At 35.5% G+C, this 20,715-nt stretch overlaps 1 protein-coding gene across 4 annotated transcripts in view; it reads right to left on the reverse strand.

Moving 5' to 3' along the window:
- SOX5 (SRY-box transcription factor 5) overlaps positions 1–20,715 on the reverse strand; it is a 1,158,063-nt gene that overhangs the window by 456,291 nt on the left and 681,057 nt on the right. For 2 of the 4 annotated variants that reach the window (XM_040235351.1, XM_040235354.1), the window contains exon 1: positions 7,567–10,363. The exons of the other annotated variants lie outside the window; for them this stretch is intronic. In XM_040235351.1, coding sequence (XP_040091285.1) covers positions 7,567–7,604 — 38 coding nt within the window. In that variant the 5' untranslated portion in view covers positions 7,605–10,363. Of the gene's footprint in view, positions 1–7,566; positions 10,364–20,715 lie in introns of those variants that run through there. 4 annotated transcript variants of the gene reach the window in all.

Here is a 20,715-nt window from a genome sequence, read left to right on the forward strand (position 1 = left end):
TAAAAAAAGTCTTTGGACTTTGTAAATTATTGCCCAACAAACTCTGGCTCAGGGTAAATAACCCAAAGGAAGAAATGTAAGCAAACAAGTAATACCTTGACTCCAGAATTAGAATAAAAATGTTTTAGAACTTTGTCAATGTTTAGAACTTATCCTAACTGTCGCTGAAAAATTAATAGCATAAATAAAGCTTTACTTTTTCATCTTGTGTTCTCTTACATGAAGGCATATTGTTCGCTTTCAATCTTTGTGCTTTTTTTTTTTTTCATTAGGATGCTCTTTTATTAGATAAAAATTGTTTAAAATGACAAATTAACAGACCTTCTGTGAAAGTTCCACAATCAGTTCTCAAACAATCTACCCCCTTGGTGTCATCATCTTAATTCATATAAAAACAAAACCAAATTCAGTAATGAAGTAAATGATTTACTACATTTAAAATAAATTTTGATTAAAAATATACCAAGAAAACAGGATTTGGGCCTGTGTCCTGTTATACTACTAGATTAAAAAACTATCAACAAGCAAAGCAAGTTAACTCTTTCCTTTCTTTTCTCAATAATGTTCCTGAAGCCCTAAAGGAGAGGACACATCTTATATGAAATTGCTGCTCAGTGCCCCAACTAACCTCTCTTAAACTGCCAATATAAAAATCTTACGAGGTTTTGAGTGTACCTTTTTGTGGGGGAGCCCTCGACAGTAAATTTCATTTCTTCATATTACATCTACTCTCAATGCATCTGATTCTTAGGTTTCAGTGTCACAGAACTTATTGGGATGAAGAGGGGAGGCATGTGTGCATAGAACACAGGAAAATTCTAGGCGTCTCCACAATGAGAAATATTAAAAATGAAGCTAGTAATACATTTTAAAGAAAGATTATATCTTCTGTTTTTTAACATTTTCTTTTCTAAAAAACACGTTCTTTCAAAGATGTGAAAAGCAGAAATAGAAACACTGTCACATATGAAAGTTTCAACGGATTTGCTGCCAGAAGCTTTTCTTTATAGTGTTCCTCTTACCTACAGTATGTGTTGGCACTGGCAGGTAGCCCTAATTCGTTAGTAGCCAAATTATTTTTGTCCTGAAGTATGAGAAATCTCCATAGCACATGAATGAGACATGGTTTACTAGTTTACACACATCTTTATAACTCCAAGAAACCAAAACTCATTCACAAATGCTTTCATTTCAGCAAAGAAAAGGGCTACAGAATACTAGAAATACCTACTTTGAATTCCTGATCCCCAATCTCCATGAGAAAACAAATAGAAAAAAAAATTTTTTTTAATTCCCATAAAGAACTTTGGTCCTTAATGCAAGAAAAAAAAAACAGCTTTTTGTTCTCCACACTTCACATTTCATCTAAATCAAAATATTCCAGTACAAGGCATTAAGAAAAAAATGTCATTTAGTGATAAACCTAAATGTCTGCAGATAAAAGTTCATCACAACAGAGTAGTAGGTTTAAATAATGTAGTTCACAACAGTTAGCATCCTCATTCTGCATGATCACCAGCCACGTTTATATACTGCTGTACCACCTTCACTAAGTTATAGAGAAAATAGGAAGCAGACAAAAGCAACACTTAGAAATAAACATAAAACACAAGTAATGATTCAGCCATAGCAAGAAATCTCTGAATTCCAAGGCAAGACAAAAGTAAATGTATTAATACTAAACAGCCAAGTGACTGAAATGTCACTTACATAAAAAGAAAGAGAGATTTGAAATACAATGAGCTGAGTTCAGGTTTGAACTGATTTAAGCTTCGACACCGATTTCAGATGTCTACGAACAACCACAAGCTTTTGTTTTTAGTTTTCCTTCTGTCAAGTTTTATGGGTAAAAAGTCCTTAAACTACCTTGTAATAGATTAATTACTTTCAAGCTGGGTGACAAAAGGGCATAATGACCGGAAAATGATACAAAAGAAACAGAAAAAGCATGTTAATAAGTTTATCAACAAACCTGGGTAATTCTCATGAAGTACAGATTAAGGTTCAGTGGTTCCAAACTGGCAGCATACAAGTTGGGTTCATATTTGGGTTTTTTGTTTTGTTTGTTTTTTAAAACCACCTGTCCTAAAACGACATTGTTTATGCTAATTATCTTTGTTTATGCCACAATTCTGTTTGTTTACGACATTCTTTTAAAATACCATATCCCTATAAACAGTTCTCACCAGAATTCTTCTAAATCTTGTTTCGGTCTGGTCCTTCTCGGCAGCCCACTGAGCAGAAATGCAGCTCTACAATGAAGGCTCAAGAGCTGGGAACAACTTTGAGTCTCTGACTCCTCAGGCTGGCAAAGGCAGGGAGTACCGCTGAGGTTTTACTCTCAGGCTCGGAGGGAAAAGGATACTGAGTGTGCAGAAATACAACATCCCCCTATTGGACAAGCAGAACCACACGCCACAGGATCTCCAGGGATGTATGGACTCTCAACTAGTAAGTGAAGAGAAGAATAGATAATGCTAAAGAGGAAGGAAGAGCAGCCTCCAAACTAGAGGAGAAAACACAGAAGTCAGAAAGGATGAAAAGATCACCTCCTGCACCATTATTAGCTTCTGACTGAAATGAAGAATTAGGAGGCATTCTCTTAAACAAAGTCCAAATAAATGCTGTTCGCTGAAGCAAAATATTATCAGTCTTTACATTTTTTGCTTCTCCAGGAATATCACTTGATTATGTTTTGTCTATGTAACATTCAAACCTTATATTTAGTATAAATGACAAAGCTCTCAATCAGTGAAAAGAAAAAAAAAGGCGGGGGGGGGACAGACAGAATGAATGAAGCAAGAAAGAATTTGCTATATTTTGGTCCATTTCTTGTTCAACAAAAAATTTCCTTTGAAAGGAAGATATTTCATGTTTTGGTTAAATCTTTGAACATACTTCTATCTGAGTGCCATCACCTGAGTCAGAAACCTGACATATCAAACTATATTTAAGTCCCAACAAGAGAAATATCAAGACTGCTTTATTTTCCATGTTGTTAGTTAACCTCATTGGAATTATAAATGAGTAACAAATTATGGAAGAAAACCAAAATCTATCAGTTACATGTAACTAGTCTATAGAAAGGGAGGTATTCAACATACGTAATACACATCTGCATTATACTCATGCTCAGTAGGTGACTGGGGATAGTGGAAAGAACAGACAGTAAAAATCACACTTTATCCATGGATGTAATTTTGCTTTCTAAATGCATTATGAATGTAATCCATTTGAAAAAGCTTCCAGCTCTATGGAGGAGTAATGTGCTCAAGTATTAGAATAGGTCTTATTATTTGCCTCTCAGGTATGGTACATACACAGACTTTAGTTAAAAGCTCCCTAAGCACAGATAAATACATTATTGTACGCTTATTATACTTTAAAAACACAAGATAAGAACATACCAATGTGTGAAGTAATCCTAACATCCACACATTTCTATATCTATCAACCTGCTAAACACCGAACTACCTGACATCTAACCCTTAATTGCTCTTGGGAATCAGTCGGGTTGCCTGCTAAGTCTTCAGGACAGTCCTCCAGGGTGAGTGTGATAGAAGTACAGTTTGTCTACTGCTTCACGCAGGCTGTATTCCAAGCTAATATCTTAGCTAAGTTAGCTTGCAAATTATTGGGATGGTAATCAAGATCTATAATCAGTTGTAGTTACCTTTTCCTCTACAAAGTAATAGTGAGTAAATAAAATGAACAAAGGCAAATATCAGAACATCCTGAAAATATACTATCAGACTTAAATAGGTTTACAGGTGCCATTAGGTGACAGAATGTGAGCGGAAAACTTTCCTTTGATTCACACCTAGGGGTTACCTGCTAACTTGAATGTATCCACTAATGAGTACAATGGTTTTTAAAAAAAGAGGCTGCAATTAAGCTGTATGAATCTGTCCCCGGTAATAAGTATTTTATTACTCTGGCCAAACTTTAGGTAAAGTACTGCTAATGTCAGAAATATTCTTGCAGCCCATTAATGGTAATTTTTCACAGTAATTATGAATTTTAATTTTTTATAATACCTGATGCATATTTCTTTCTTCAGAAAAACAAACTTTTTAATATGAGAAATTATTTCTTTAGTCAATATAACCATATGTAAATTAGATGTAAATATAAAGTAAATAATAATTTAAATTTTTATTGCAGAAGATTTTACTCTTGTAGTGTTCCCTTCAACATGTAGAAAACTGGCAGTGTGTTGTCTGCACCCGTTTTGAGAGAAGCCATCAAATAGGTGCTATTACAAGCTTAATTTGCTTCATTCCACTACCTTCAAGCTCAACTTTTTTTTTTTCTAGACATTAACAGACTGTCTTCTTAAGCAATCATGTTATACTAGCTTTTTAATGAAGTCTCTAACATAAAGTGATCAGAAAGTGTAACAAGTAGCTTGGTCATAAAACTATTATATTATAATCAAATAGGATAAATATATAATGAAGAAAAATAGAATTATTATTGACAATAACAAAATACTTTTATCACTTATCAGAAACAAACTGATATGTCTATTTAAGACAAATGTTTTAAATATTTTAATTCTAAGAATATGAAAACAATAAATGATATTCTGAAAGGAGAAGCCCTTAGTCACAATTTTTATTATTTATTTTCAGGTAAAAATATAAATTCACTATCTTCATTTAAAAAATTTTAGGAGAGTTCAAGCGCTCCTTCTAGACACTATTACTAACATTTAGACTATGCTGCCAGTTATCTTTCTTCTAAATAGGATGATATAAAAAACTGCTTACAAATAATTTCTTAGAACATGCTTTACATTTTCACCCACCTGAGAACTATGTTTTTCATTAATTATAATCAGTTATGTTAGAGATGTTTGAAAATAAAAATTAAGTATTTCAAATTCTTTACTTTTTGTAATCACTTTTTATTTTACCTCTTGAATATTTTTTAGCAGACAATGAAATTGTTACTGCTTCTGAATTATTTAACAACTGTTTATGACAGTATTGATCATGTTCATTTCTACAGCTGATAATACAGACATAGAAATCTACATCCAAATTTTGATTCAGATACTTGTTTTGAATATTCCTTAAAGTTTCAAATAGTCTACAGGTTGGAAAGGATAATAGAAGATAGTCAAGACTTTAATCGATGAAACTAGAAAAAAAAAATTACAACTTCCAAAATACATAAACTCCAAGCAACTTATTAATGCCCTCCAGAGCAATGTTCTTTATTTCATATAGAAATTTAAAAGTCTTCTCTTTGAATTTATGACTAAGTTTGAGTGAACTACTCATCTATATCAGGTGAGCAAATAGAATAAAAATTAACACTTGATAGAAATGACCTACATATTCAATGAAAGTTGCAGATAGTTGAAAAGGCAAAAAGAACACTGACTACATAAGAGAGTAGTATAATTACAGCATATATCCCTCCTATGGAGAATATAAATATTCAATATTGAGTCTGCATGATATATACTCTGTGTGGGTAACTATAGATACTCTCAGCCGTACGTATTCAATGTAAACAAATAGTAATGATTTACTGAGATTTTGTATGTACTACCAATTATAACCACAGGGGAAATTATTAAGAAATTTTACACTGTAGGACATTTTCCAAAATTATTTTAGCTACTAATATTTCCAAATATGCTGTCTATACTGACAACTCTATTGATTATCACTTGCTTATCTAATTAGGCAGTTAGAAAAGCATGCCTCTGGGTGATAAAAAATGAAATTCTCACTAGGAGGAAAAAAAAATGTTAAGAGATTTGAGTATCAGAATAGCAAATGGAAAAGTTTAGTTTAAAAAGAGATAATTGAAAAGATACAAATAAAGTTCACAGCAGGAAAGCTTGCCTATATAAAGGAATAGGCTACAGCCTGTTAATATGTAACTACCTTTTTATAAGAACAGTCAGGTTAACAGACTTACAAATCAGACTCAGAGTTTTATTTTTGAAAAGTATAGAGTTAAAGTATACTATCATTTCGTGCTGCTCTGTACATACTAGAAAACTCACTGTAGTATTAAGCGATAGTATGTTCCAATATAAACAACTTCAGTATCTACATATGAAACAGGCTACGTTTACCCCAAAAAACTAACTATTCTAAAGAGTTAATATACAGAACTTTGGGGAAAAAAATCACTCAAAACTGTTAAGAAAGCTCAGCCATTCGCTGGAATTATGTAGTGAAGATGCATCTTAAGTTTTTAAAAAAAGAAGACGAAATGAAAGAAAGAAGACAGTATTAAAGTATATGTACTGGCTATTTTATTTTCTTCCCTGATCTGATGTTGGTTTCTCTAATATATGACCATATTCAAGCATTATTTTTTTCTCAATACCCTTCTTCTCTTCCACTGCTTCACTTCTAGAATGTTTTAATCTTTGTCCTTTCTTTTTTCGTCTTTTCATATCAAATTCAGTCTTTTGAGCGATGAACAGCTTGACTTAGCATATTTTTAACCAGCTGGTCTAGCACCTAGCTTGCATTGCATAGTCAGATACAACAAATGTTTATACAGAAGGTAGCTTTCATGAAAATGAAAAAAAAAAAAAAAAAAGCCTGGGTATCATGCATCCTGGCTTTTTTTAGCTTTTTTTTTCTAATTCACCATACAGAATACAAAGTTTGAATTCTTTTTAATGGCAAACAAAATTCTATTTATAGTTCCAAAAAATGAACTTATGCTGGGATAAGAACTCAGATTTTAAAATTGCAATGTGTACTTAGAGGAACACGAAGAGGGCTAAAATTCTTTCAAAGCTCTCTTTACTTGCAACAACATCAAATGGAAGGGTATTAGCACGTATTTCTCTAATAAGAAATATTAATAACAAAAAACGTATTCCCATCAGAGCAAAATAGAAAATAAAATAAATCAAAATTTAACTTAAGACAGTGCAAAAGTGGCCACAAAACTTAGAAAGGGATCATCCCCATTTCTCTCTCTCTTTTTTTTTTTTTTTTGACATTTCAAGAGTAATGTACTAATAGATTACTGTGATGTTACATTTTCTTAAAAAAAAAAGATCTGCTCTCTTATATCAACAAAAGATCATGTGCTTTACTGAGCAGCTTCCAAAGTTTTACAGAAGGATCAAATAGGAACTTATAGCGTCCGTTTTAATCACCACCAAAGCCCTCTGTCACCCCAGAAATTACGACACAGAGATATTGAAAATGGTAACATTTTGCACAAAAGCATTTTAAAAAGGTGTGGAAGGGGAGAAAAATATCAGTGAAGAGAGTAAGAGAGTGAATGAGAAAGAGAAAAGCAGAGAGTGGGAGAAAGAGAGAGATGCTTAATGTTCATTTAATTTCCTGTTATAGGACACAACCTAGAAACATTAGCAGAGATCTCGGAGACTTTGCAAATCAGTTCCATTTGGTCTGGGCAATCACAACGAAAATCAGCTAACAAGACTGCAGAAGCACTCGCTAAAAGCTTCTCTAACAAACACGTTTTAGGCGAGCATCTTCCAATGGATTCAGAGACTACTGTAAAATGGGAGAGTTGCACTTCAATATATCAGAGGGGGAAAACTGTACTCACCTTTCAAACTCCTGAGGTAAATCAGGGTCAGTAAGCATGCTGGAAAAGCACAATTTCCCTTTGTCACAGCAGCCACCTATGATCGTCTCCAACTGAACCTGTCAAGTGAGTCCAAACCTTCTAAACCAATTGATTTTCTCTCTCTCTCTCTCTCTCTCTCTCTCTCTCTCTCAATCTCTCTCCCCCCTCTCCCCCTCTCCCCCCTCCCACTCCTAGGACTCCTTGACCAGTCTCTTAAAGGGGTAGCGCACTTCCAGCAGCGGGGTCTGGCCGCTCCCCCCTCCTCCAGCCGCACGCTCGGCTGCAAGGCACTAGACAACCTCAGGGTGCCTGTCCTTTCCTTTTAATTCTCCCTTCTAGACATCACCAAATGTGAGAAGTCAACTCATTTAGTGTGTCTCCCATACTCTCTCCTCTAAATAATAAAAGTCGCACACGCATGCACACATACATACACAAAATATGATTTTTGAAAATGCATTTGCTACTGATTAAACGAGAAATCTGTACACGAACCCAACCCCGATTCAACTGCATTGATTAACTCATTGAGCAAAAAGATTAAATGTTAGTAATAGCATTTTTACACAAAGAATTGTTATGCCTTCTCACCCTTTTCTAGGCTCTCTCCGTGCGCACACGGAAACACACACACACACACATACACACACACACACACTTGCACACAACAATCAGGCATTGTTCTGAGGGAAGAAAAGCAACTTTGACAGATTGAAATATAGCAGAGGCCCCTTCAAGGAAACCTGTAAACAACTTGTCACTCACTCTGTCGGTCTCACTGTTAGCTCGCGCTTTCCACAAAGTGGTGCGAACGTCCTGGCAACCCAACCAAAGTTTCCTCAGCTCCAAACTCCATAAAACACGATGTGCGAGGTGGAGGGGACTAGGTATCCACGTGCCAAAATAACACACACTCCAGGGAACAGAACCCCAAACCAAACCAACAGAAGAAAACAAAAAGATGGTCCTCACAAACTGTCCTGCTTGGGATGGCTGGGGAAGTCGGGCAGGAAGCGCTCCCCTGGCTGGGGATCTCTTTAATTTCCTCTGCCCAGGCAGCCACAGATAACAAGGTGGACAAACTAGGGCTCTGCAGCTCTTAAGCTGGCTGGCAAGGCACAGCCTCCATAGCAGTTCCAATTATCTAGATAAAAATCTGGCAGGCGAGGAAGGTAATCAGGTAATGTACCTTTGACATGAAATGACAGAGGCACAGAGGCACATACACAGAGAGAGAGAGAGAGACACTTACACAGACACGCATGCAGAGATGGTGGCTGCCCCGTGCACCGCAGCATCTGGTCAGGGAGTAAGCACACACTCACCAACACGAGATAGTGTGCATTCTTCATACACACACACACACACACTCAGTCACTCACACACGCTCTCCACTCCTACTGGGAGGGTTCATTCCGCACAAAAGGCTACATTACAGAGCCCGCCCCAATAAGGGAAAGAGAGAAAAAAAAGCCTTCCATTGTTGAGAGGGCAGGTCAGTTGATTAGATTTTCTGTGGAGAATTCCACGAGGAAATTCCCTTCAAAGCCGAAGTGATTAACTGGGGGCTATTCTGGAAATGGAGCAGACAATGGCTCAATAGTCTGCACAGCCAATGTCCAGGCTGGCACTGAACTCACTTTAAAAAAAAAAAAAAATAAAAGCCAGACTCCCTGTTCTTTTCCACACATTCCCCCCCAACCCCCTCCACTCCTTCTAGCTTCCCCTCCCAATCCCTTTTATTTTGCAGCTGGACAACATTAAGGGCCTTTAAAACCACAAGGGTTGACCCCACAGCAGTTTGATTAGGTCCCACTTTTTTTTCCTGGCGACAGTCAGACAGTAAGTTTACTTTTTTAGACATACACAGTGAGACAGCACACACAAATTCCAAAGAGCAAAATCAATTATTAACCTTATCATATTAATCAATTTATTTTTCGCTCAAAGGTTATAAAATTTTTGTCAAAGTTGATAATAACTTAATAATGAGGTCCATCATTCACGGACTATCCTAAAAATACACATATATACACTACAAAATCAATGTGGAATAAGATTTAAGCATGTCACTATGGAGTTAAGACACTAACAAAACACAGAATCATGACCCACCCTGAAAAAGCTGTTAACAAGGGATGTGGCAAAAATGACTGGATGCTGACATGATTTTCATTTTCAGCAGTTGGGGAAGGGGAAAGGATATTACTCATTATACTTTCTTGTTATTAGCCTCAAATTATTTTTTATTACAGCAACAACCCATTCCTACAGAGAAAAACGAGAAAGTTGTTGCATTTATTTTAAATATCTATTATTTCAGCACTTAAGGGCCCTACAACCTCATATAGTCTAATTGATAAAGTATACAAAAATAATTTTTCTATTGTTAATGTTGGTTATGGGATTTAGGAAATGGTAGCATGCATGGCTACATACACTTTAAAAAACAGTCTTTTTTTTTAAGACTTAATTAGGGAATCTTGTTTCATCCTGTATCAACAGAGAAAAATGAAGGAGGAAGGGTAAGTTACAAGGGGCTATAGGGAGCTGGGGTCAGGAAGAGGAGGAGGCAGTGAAGAGAGGATGCAGGGAGAACACAAGAAGGAGACACAGTGGCAGCATAAAGATAGAAACAAAGATAATGGCCATAAGGCAGGATGCTGAGATCCGTATGGTCCCAGCTGCTATCTTGCTACAGCTACTACCTCTGGTTGTTTCTCTAAAACTCTGATTCAGAAGGTCACCAGAGCAGGTAAGAAAGAGAGTATGAGTGTTTGAGGCCAACTGTAGTGTAAAGGAAAGATACTCATATCAGAATCACCCTATCTTTGGCTTTGTTTTTATAGACATTTAATATGTGCCTGTGTAAGTACACACATGCCAAATAAACAAAAAAGGACATATAGGAAACTGTTAAATGGTTTATAAGTTAGTTTAAGATCTTAATATTTTATATAAACATTCCTGTAGCCCTTCAAAAATACAAAGTATTTCTTGGAAAATTATCCTTAAATGGCATGAAACAGACTAGGAACTAGAAAGAAAATTTGTCAGATATAATAATGAATATCCTAATGATAATTTAAATGAATGGAACTCCAAGCTCATAAAGAATTCTGTTCACATAGATTAACTCACAGATCATATGCAGCATAGAAAAGTGTATGGGAATGTATATTCCTAATAAGTTTCCCAGTGTATAAACTTGGGCAAAAGGAATTTAAAGTCTTACAACTGGTTTCACATTTGATACCATAATACAGAATAAAATAACATTCCAGAATTTATAGTTCAGTGAAAATCCCAAGATGGTACATGGGATTTTTTAAGTGATTTAAAAGGCTTTTACATAACTGTTAATGATATAATCTCACTGTCATTAAATTAGTACTGCATTTGATAAATGAATGAAATAGTTTTAAATGTACCTCTCTAGGCTGCAAAAGTTTCTTTCATTTTAATTCTACGTTGCAAATTAATATCTTTTGCAAGATTTTAGAAGTCAGCAAAAGAGAAGGCAGTTTCAAAATATTCTCTCAAATCCTGTCATTGATAATTTTATTAAATAATTGAACTGATCCAAGCAACCTGATGCTTAACCATAAATTGTTACTAAAAATCTTTTTATTTTACATTAAATGTTAAAATGTTGAAATATTAAATATGTGCTAGTAACTGGCACATATGTGTTAAATAAATCTATATTATTTATCAATTACCTGAACAGTTCAAGATATTCAATTGGTTATATATCTGGTATTTTGTACATTAGAATTAATGTCTACCTCAATGTGATTTTCCTACACTATTATAGGTAGATCTCCAGGAAGTTTCATAATGTATGTAGACTGAGATACACTTTATCATTCACTGAACATTTATTAAGTGCTTAACAGCATGCTACAGCCTGTGGCCTTAAAAGTAGAATCAAGAAAATTTTCCAATAAATCTAATTTTAAAAATATATATGAGCAAAATTCAAAGTAATTGTTTCATATGCAGGCTCCCCAAGGTAAATATGGTAAGCAAAGTTAAAACCAAAACAAGTGAAAGAAAAGCAATGACAAGAACTTACTGAACAATAATTAAATTGGTGGGAAATACAAAATGATCTACAAACACAGATATGAATATAAATACATCTTCAGAGGGAACCAAAGCACAAACTACAACAGAAAGCCCATAAAACATTTAATGAGTCTCTTTGACATAGTTGTAGCAGTATCATGGAAAATGGGATGAAGCTGAAAAAAGTGTGCTTTTGAGCTTATGTTGTTTCTATTGTAGATATAAAAATGATACTCACATAAGCTAGGAAAATATAAGATATGCTAGTGAATACTGCTGGAGAATTCTCAAAGAAATATCAGAATCTTTTACAATGACAAACAAGTTATTTCCAAATTTAACCTCTTTCAGGCACTGTTTCAGGCCAGTTTTTTCTAATATTTCTCATTTTAAAAGGAAGAAAGTCCATTCCCCTATTTAAAAATAGAATTGTTGAACATCTTCTATTTTAATAACTAAAATATGTAGTCACAGGTACAGATAGCATCTTAATATTTGATATATGTTCCTATTATCAGTTTATGGAATTTGTAAGGTTATTTTTGAGAAATGAAATTTTTAATGTTATAACTACAATGAATTTAATACCAGTGTCAGACAATACCAATATCATATTGCCCTAACCTGCCTCAATGGACATTAAGAAAATATTCACTTATTCCTTCCCCTGCAATTATTTAACTTTGTCACAAAATGTTAAAAAAAAAAAAAAAACAACAAAAACTCCAAACAATGTACATTTGTGAGCCATTCACCAAATACCTGGTGAGCTCACCACTGATCTATCAGGGGCAGATTAAAACTCTGACTTAGAGTAGAATAAAGTCCTGTAATTGAATTTCTTTAGAAACACACCTAAGAAATTCAATAACATCTCTTCCTTTTCAAAGTCCTGCATTTCAATTCCCCATAACACATTTATGCAAGAAAATTGACATACAATGGTCTGTAAGTTCAAGGTTTTTCCATCCTCACACTCTTCTGTATTATTACCTGGTTAGTTAGAATAAACATATGAATTGTCCTCAGATCACATATTTGGCCAACTAGTGTTCTTCAACAACAGTTTAAGAACGTGGTCACCTTAGAAACTCCAGTCTCATACTTCTCTCAAAGGCATGATCCATTCCCAGTAATAGCTCCCACTGTTTGATGTTTACCATTTATCTCCTTCAGAATAATTTTTAGTAATTTGAAAGTGATAGCTCTCAATATCTGAGTACTTTCTACCAGTATCTGTGATATATATAAAATAATCACATTTAATATTCAAAACAACTATATAAGATATGTAGCTGTATCATCCCAACTACAAATGAGGGAACCATGGCTTACAAAGTATTTGTCTGATATCCCAAAACTAATAAGTAAAGAAATGGGTAACACCAAAGTTATGGTAACTTTCCTCCAAAGTTCCCAAATTCTCAAATATACCCTGCTGCTGCTACTGCTGCTAAGTCGCTTCAGTCGTGTCCGACTCTGTGTGACCCCATAGACAGCAGCCCACCAGGCTCCCCCGTCCCTGGGATTCTCCAGGCAAGAACACTGGAGTGGGTTGCCACTGCCTTCTCCAATGCATGAAAGTGAAAAGTGAAAGTGGAGTCGCTCAGTCATGTCCGATTCTTCGTGACCCCATGAACTGCAGCCTACTAGGCTCCTCCGTCCATGGGATTTCCCAGGCAAGAGTACTGGAGTGGGGTGCCATCGCCTTAACACTGTTAAATATCAAGTGTATAGGAAAGTGCTTCTAAAGTTGTTTTGATGCTAAGTGAATGTTTAAACTTCAAAGTTAGGTTGAGTGATGATTACACCATCCTCACAAATAACTTCACATTAAAGACTGTTCCTTATACAACTAAAAACAGATGAGGCTTGCCTAGTAGGTCAGATGGTAAAGAATCTTCCCGCAGTGTAGGAAACCCAGGTTTGATCCTTGGGTCAGGAAGATCACCTGAAGAAGGGCATGGCAACCCACTCCAGTATTCTTGCCTGGAGAATCCCATGGACAGAGGAGCCTGGTGGGCAACAGGCGGGGTCACAAAAAGTCGGACACAACTGAGTGATTAACACAACAGCAACAAAGAATAGTACCCTCATCCCAACTTGATGATGATAATAAATATCAGAATTAGTATCAGTTCAGTTCAGTTGCTCAGTCATGTCCGACTCTGTGTGACCCCATGAATCGCAGCACACCAGGCCTCTCTGTCCATTACCAACTCCCAGAGTTCACTCATCATAAAATTTGGCTCTCTCTTTAAAATTAACTTCTAAATGTTATCTTTATTAGTATGATTATGATTTGGGGGCTCCACAGGAAAATATAGTAGCCCTCACTTTTCTTATTATACTGTACTCACCTTTCTTCTTGTGGTAACGTGGGATGATAAAATGCCTATGTAATGAGATGATGTGAGGTGAGTGACATAGGCATTACGATAGCATTAAACTACTATTGACCTTCTGATAATATGTCAGGAAGAGGATCAATGTGCTTAAGTCATCCTGGGTTAGAGTCATAATATTGTCAATGGATGGGGATCACAGGCAGAGCAAAGACAGAAAGGTGTGAGATTTCATCATGTTACTAAGAGTAGGTGCACAGCTTAAAACTTATGAATCTTTTATTTCTGGAATCTTCTATATAATATTTTCAGGCCATGGTTGACCATGGGTAACTGAAACTAGGGAAAGTGAAATGGCAGATAAAGGGGGCCTATTTGTGCAATTCAGTTCAGTTCAGTTCAGTCGCCCAGTCGTGTCCGACTCTTTGTGACCCCATGGGCTACAGCACTCCAGGCTTCCTTGTCTACCACCAACTCTCGGAACTTACTCAAACTCATGTCCATCGAGTCGGTGATGCCATCCAACCATCTCATCCTCTGTCAGAATGTAGGTATCTATGCAGCTGATACCACTCTAATGGCAGAAAGTGAAGAGGAAATAAAGAACCTCTTGGTGAGGGTAAAAGAGGAGAGTCAAAAAGCTGGTTTGAAACTAAACACTAAAAAAAATAAGATCATGGCATCTGGTCCCATCACTTCAAGGCAAATAGAAGGGGAAAAAGTGGAAGCAGGAACAGATTTTATTTTCTTGGGTTCCAAAATTACTGTCAATGGTGACTGCACCCATGAAATTCAAAGACGCTTGCTCCTTGGAAGGAAAGCTATGACAAACCTAGACAGCATATTAAAAAGGAGCAACATTACCGACAAAGGTTTGTACAGTCAAAGCTATGGTTTTTCCAGTAGTCATGTATGGATGTGAGAGCTGGACATAAAGAAGGCTAAGCACCAAACAATTGATACCTTCAAACTGTGGTGCCAGAGAAGACTCTTGAGAGTCCCTTGGACAGCAAGGGGATCAAACCAATCAATCCTAAAGGAAATCAATCTTCAGTATTCATTGGAAGTGCTGATGCTGGAAGCTGAAGCTCTAATAAGTTGGCCACTCATTGTGAAGAGCCAACTCACTGGAAAAGATCCTGGTACTGGGAAAGATTGAAGGCAAAAGGAAAATGGGCCAGCAGAGGATGAAATGATTAGACAGCATCACCTACTCAACGGACATGATTTGAGAGAGGACAGGGAAGCCTGGCATGTTGCAGTCCATGGGGTCACAAAGAGTTGAACATGAGTTACCAACTGAATATCATCTTCTGGTCACCACGTAACTATTTGGAAGTAAAATTTCTGTCTTACAGAAAGAATCATTTTAAGAAAAGGTATCTATTAGGAAGATTAATCTAACGTACACTTTTACTCTTTTACTCATTATACAATCATCTCTCCTTGTGTTAAGTAGTGTTGTCTAACTGTTGTCAGTTCAAGAGGCTGAAAAAGACATGGACCAATCACTCTGGTGGTAAAAGTCAAGATTCCTATTTAGTTAAAAAAAAACAAAAACAAAAACCATATAACCCATGAGAAGAGAATCTATCCAAATGGGATCATACTTTTAAAAAGTGCACTTTTTGATCACCGAACTTTCTGTTATGTATTTCTCAACTAGGAAAGAAATTTAGGGAACGCACTATACTGATATTTTACCCAGAGGCAGCAGCAAAGTGAAAAGTAGTAATATTGCTACAATGTGGCTTGGATTCTTACTTATTAGATAATTTATTAAAAATATTTTAGTGTACGCCTTACAGGGAAGTTTTTCCATTGTAGTTGAGGTAGCTATTTCTTAATATTAACTAATCAGAATAGAAATAAGGGAAATAGAGTAATATATGAAAATATTTGAACAATTAGTTTCATTTTTGATCCCACTTTATCTACTCTGTATATTCTTCTTTGCTTGCATACTAAGTAAATGACAAATATATCCTATTCACAGTAAATGAAAATGTTACCTATTAATAATGTTCAGTCTACTTACATCTAGAACAGCTGAGAGGAAAGAAGCATGGCTAAGCTGTAAGTAAGAAGGCCTGAGCTCTGGGGGAGCCTCAATTCCTTCCTCACTGGTGGTGCAATCTTGCCTATACCTTTAACATCTCAGGGAAGATGATTTTTAAAGTCCTTCTTGACTCTCATATTCCAATTCTGTAATCTCTTCTTTGATAAATCAATTTATAATCTGCAAAATAAAATTTCTTACCCTTCTCAGTTTTGTTTCAGTTTAAAAATGTTCCATTTTTTAAAATGTTTTAAGAACAATTCTTGTACTTCATTTTAACCCCTTAAAGTATGTGATAAGTCCACAACAAGATAGTGAAGGGCCTTCTCTGGTGCTCCAGTGGTTAAGAATCCACCTTCTAATGCAGGGGATGCAGGTTTAATCCTTCGGTCAGGGAAATAAGATCCCACGTGCTCTGGAGCAACTAAAACCCATGAGCTGCAACTGGAGAAGACCAAATGCTGCAGTGAAGACACAGCTCAGTCAAAATAAATAAATATAAAATTAATTAATTCATAAAAGATTGTGAAGAAAAGTATCTGATTAATTGAAGTGAAAATCACTCGGTCCTGTCCGACTCTTTGTGACTACATGGACCATACAGTCCATGGAATTCTCCACGCCAGACTACTGGAGTGGGTAGCCTTTCCCTTCTCCAGGGGATCTTCTCAACCCAGAAATCAAACCCAGGTGTCCTGCATTGCAGGTGGATTCTTTGCCAGTTGAGCCACAAGAGAAGCCCAACAGTACTGGAGGTGGGTATCCTATCCCTTCTCCAGAGGATCTTTGATTACTTATTTGGCTAAGTTCAATCAAGTTAAAACAACAAGGAGAACTTAACTGGTCACACACACCTATAAACAAAAAAACACATTTCTAAAGAACTAATTCTATCACTAAATTCACCTATTTGTGATTCTGAAAATTTTGTGCTTAAACTTTCAAGTCACAACTTTCATTTTTTTCTAAGTGCAATTACATTTATTGGTATTATCTGATTTAATGAGAGAAGTAAAGGCAGTTTATTACTATATTGAATATGTTACATTGTGTGATGACAGTGACTGGCATTGCAGGGAGAAATAAACACAAGGGATTCTGTCTTTATCTGAAATTTCAAAATATCAAATGAGAAACTCAAAGACAAACTGAAAAGTTGAAATGTGAGAAATCCTGACAGGTAAATTGTGTTCAAGAAAACCTACTTTTCAAAATGAAGTTTGTGGACACTGTAGAACTCCTGCCAAATACAAGCTTTTTTTTTTCACATTATTGTTAACTAAAATGACTTACTGCCACAATTTAGAAAATAATTCAGTCAGACTATGCACAGGATTAAAGAAAATAGATATTATCAAAAAATATATTCATACAATTATTCAGTAAGCATGGATAGAAAATTTACACTTGTATTGTAAACCACCTTTATATATTAAAACGTCATTGTTTATAATGCACACTTTCATAAATGGGAAAAAAAGACATACTGATATTTGTAAATTTCCCTGAAGTTGAAGAACTATTTAGGTATCAAAAGGTGTATCAGTATTTAAAAATACTTCATGTGTGTGTGTGTGTGTGTGTGTGTGCTAATTGCTCAGTTGTGTCTGACTCTTTGTGACCTCATGGACTGTAGCCCACCAGGCTTCTCTGACCATGGAATTCTCCAGGCAAGAATACTGCAGTGAGTTGACATTCCCTTCTCTAAGGGATCTTCCCAACTCAGGGATCAAACCTGGGTCTCATGCATTGGAGGCAGATCTGAGCCACCAAGGAAGCCCTTTAAACAAATCATGGGTCTGTAATCTGAAACATTTATTTGGCTTTCCTGGTAGCTCAGCTGGTAAAGAATCTGCCTACAATGTAGGAGACCCTGGTTTGATTCCTGGGCTGGGAAGATCCCTTGGAGAATGGGTAGGCTACCCACTCCAGTATTCTGGCCTGGAGAATTCTGGACTCTATAGTCCATGGGGTCCCAAAGAGTCAGACATGACTGAACAACTTTCACTTTCACTTTTCACTTAAAGCATATAGTAAAAGACTTTAGGAATTTGTAAGATATGCCAGCACCACAAGCATACCTTAAAAAAATAAAAATGCATGCCCCTCCTGGTTTGGGGACCAAACTTCACATTTACTCAGCCTTTACAGGTGAACCGTTATTCTTAATCTTAAAAGTATAAGTCATCTTAGTAAGCATTTTTCTATTATTGAGTGTGTTTAATGAATTTTACTAGACTTATTGAGGGGAAAAAACAAATAAATATACATAACAATTTTTATGTTTTTTATGAACCTCTTTTCTGGGCACAAAGATAAACTCTTTTTTTTTTTTTCCCAAGGAATTAGGACCTACTGAAAAATATGGACTTTCTGTTCCAATAAAAAAATTATCAAGTTCTTGTGAACTAGAAATCTACAATTTTCACACAGGTTAATTCATTTAATTTTCAAAACAAATCTGGAATGTATCAGTTATGAATATTAGTTCCATGTCACAGAAATGGTAAGTGAAGTACAGGAACAAAAATTATCTATCTTTGGATTACATAACTAGCAATAGGCAAAACCACTGTTTAAACCCATGGACTTCCCTGGTGGCTCAAGTGGTAAAGCATTTGTCTACAATGCAAGAGACCAGGGTTCAACCCCTGGATCAAGAAGATCCCCTGGAGAAGGAAATGGCAACCCACTCCAGTATTCTTGCCTGGAAAATCCCATGGACAGAGGAGCCTGGTTGGCTATAATCCATGGGGTCGCAAAGAGTCAGACACGACTGAGTGACTTCACTTTCATTTTCACTTTCTTCCAATTACAAACCTCATGCCTGTTCTACTCGATAAGAGAGCTACTTTTGAAAGTTATCACACCATAAGATAAAATGATAAAAGTATTATTCAGTGAAACAAAATTCTGTGGGTAGTTTAAGTAACAAGTGGTTTTAAAATAACTTATTTTCTGACCTTCAAGAATTTTAGTATTAGTTTGTTGGAGTTAAGAAAATATAGATTATCGAATCAATTGAAAATCTCAGAAGCACTATAAGAATTCAGAATTATAACAGGAAACAAATGTAGTATACAGAAATCAATAACTTTTGTACATATAACACCCAGTTATCAAAAGATAATGGGAAAAAAAGACCGCATCAGCATTAGTAACACAAACAATAAAATATCTAAGAATAAAATCATTCATATAAATAAAGACCTATCTGAAGAATGCTTTAACACAATATGGAAAGATATACTATGTTCCTGGATAGGTAGCATCAATATGATTTCTCTCTAAATGAATGTATAGATTTAATAAGTTCAAGTTAAAATACCAGCCTGTGCTTAAAATACTAGACAAACTAATTAAAAAGTCTGTCTTGAAAAATAAGCAAATAAGAAAAATAATTTTTAAAATTCCAAATGGATAAAGATTTAGATGTAAAGAATAAAACCATAAATCTACCGGAAGAGAACATGAGTAAACTGCTGTATAAACTTGGAGTAGTCTTACTAGTTTGGAAAAACAGTTTATGCAACCTATATCAAAGGAATTCAATAACCTCCATGATATATAAAGAGTTTTTTTTAATCAATGAGGAAAAGGTCAACAATCCAATAGTGGAAAAAGACAAATGATATAACTTATTCAAAGAGAAGGAAATAGAATTGGTTCTTAAACAAAGAAAAAGATGCTCAATATCCTTTAACATAAATACAGTTTATAACTACAGGGTTATTATTATATTTTTAACCTATTAGCTTGGCAAAAATGAAAAACTGAACATTTTGTTAGACTGTATTATTCACTCATAAATAATTTATTCTCTCCCTTGTTAAATTCCCTTGCAACAGATTTCATTTCCTACCCCACTGACACTATCTTAGACATGTTATGTGCTTTGGTCAATGGAATATGCAGCTTTCTCTGTGAATGTCTGATTTGGTTCAGCTACCTTATCTTGTTTCTGTCTTCCACCATGAAAACAGTATATCTCAGATAAGGGCTATTCAATCAGCCTGGGTCCTAGGAATGAGAAGAGACTTAGTTCAATAAGGTCAACACACAGCTGACCCACAGAGACTTTATGTTACACATGCAAGAAAAGATTATTTTAAAAACAGTAACCCATAGAGAGAGTGGCCTTGTTTGCAAAAACTTACTAACACCTACAGTCTGCTGGTGACTTATGGAAACACGTGCTCTTGTATATTACTAGTAGAAATGTATATTGATATAAACCTTCTGGACAGTAATTTGAAAATAACTACCAAAATTACAAATGCAATTCTACTTCTGGGAATTTATTAGAGAAATACTTTCAAATGTGCAGGATGTCATGTATTCAAATTTAGTTCCTGTGGAACAGCACATAATAGCATAGAACTGTTAACAATCCAATCAGGGAAACAACAAAGCCATATTAAACTACAAAGCTATTAACAAAAGAATAAAGAATGTAAGTACTCACTGACACAAAACATCTTCAATATAAAAATTTCTTGTGTGTATGTATGTGCACACATACACGCATGCGTGAGGTCACTTCCGTTGTGTGTGACTCTTTGTGACTCTATGGATCCTAGCCCATCAGGCTCCTCTGTCCAAGGGATTCTCTAGGCAATACTGAAGTGGGTTGCCATGCCCACCTTTAAAGCA

Source organism: Oryx dammah, unplaced genomic scaffold (assembly GCF_014754425.2).
Source record: "Oryx dammah isolate SB20612 unplaced genomic scaffold, SCBI_Odam_1.1 HiC_scaffold_29, whole genome shotgun sequence".
Taxonomy (NCBI): Eukaryota; Metazoa; Chordata; class Mammalia; order Artiodactyla; family Bovidae; genus Oryx; species Oryx dammah.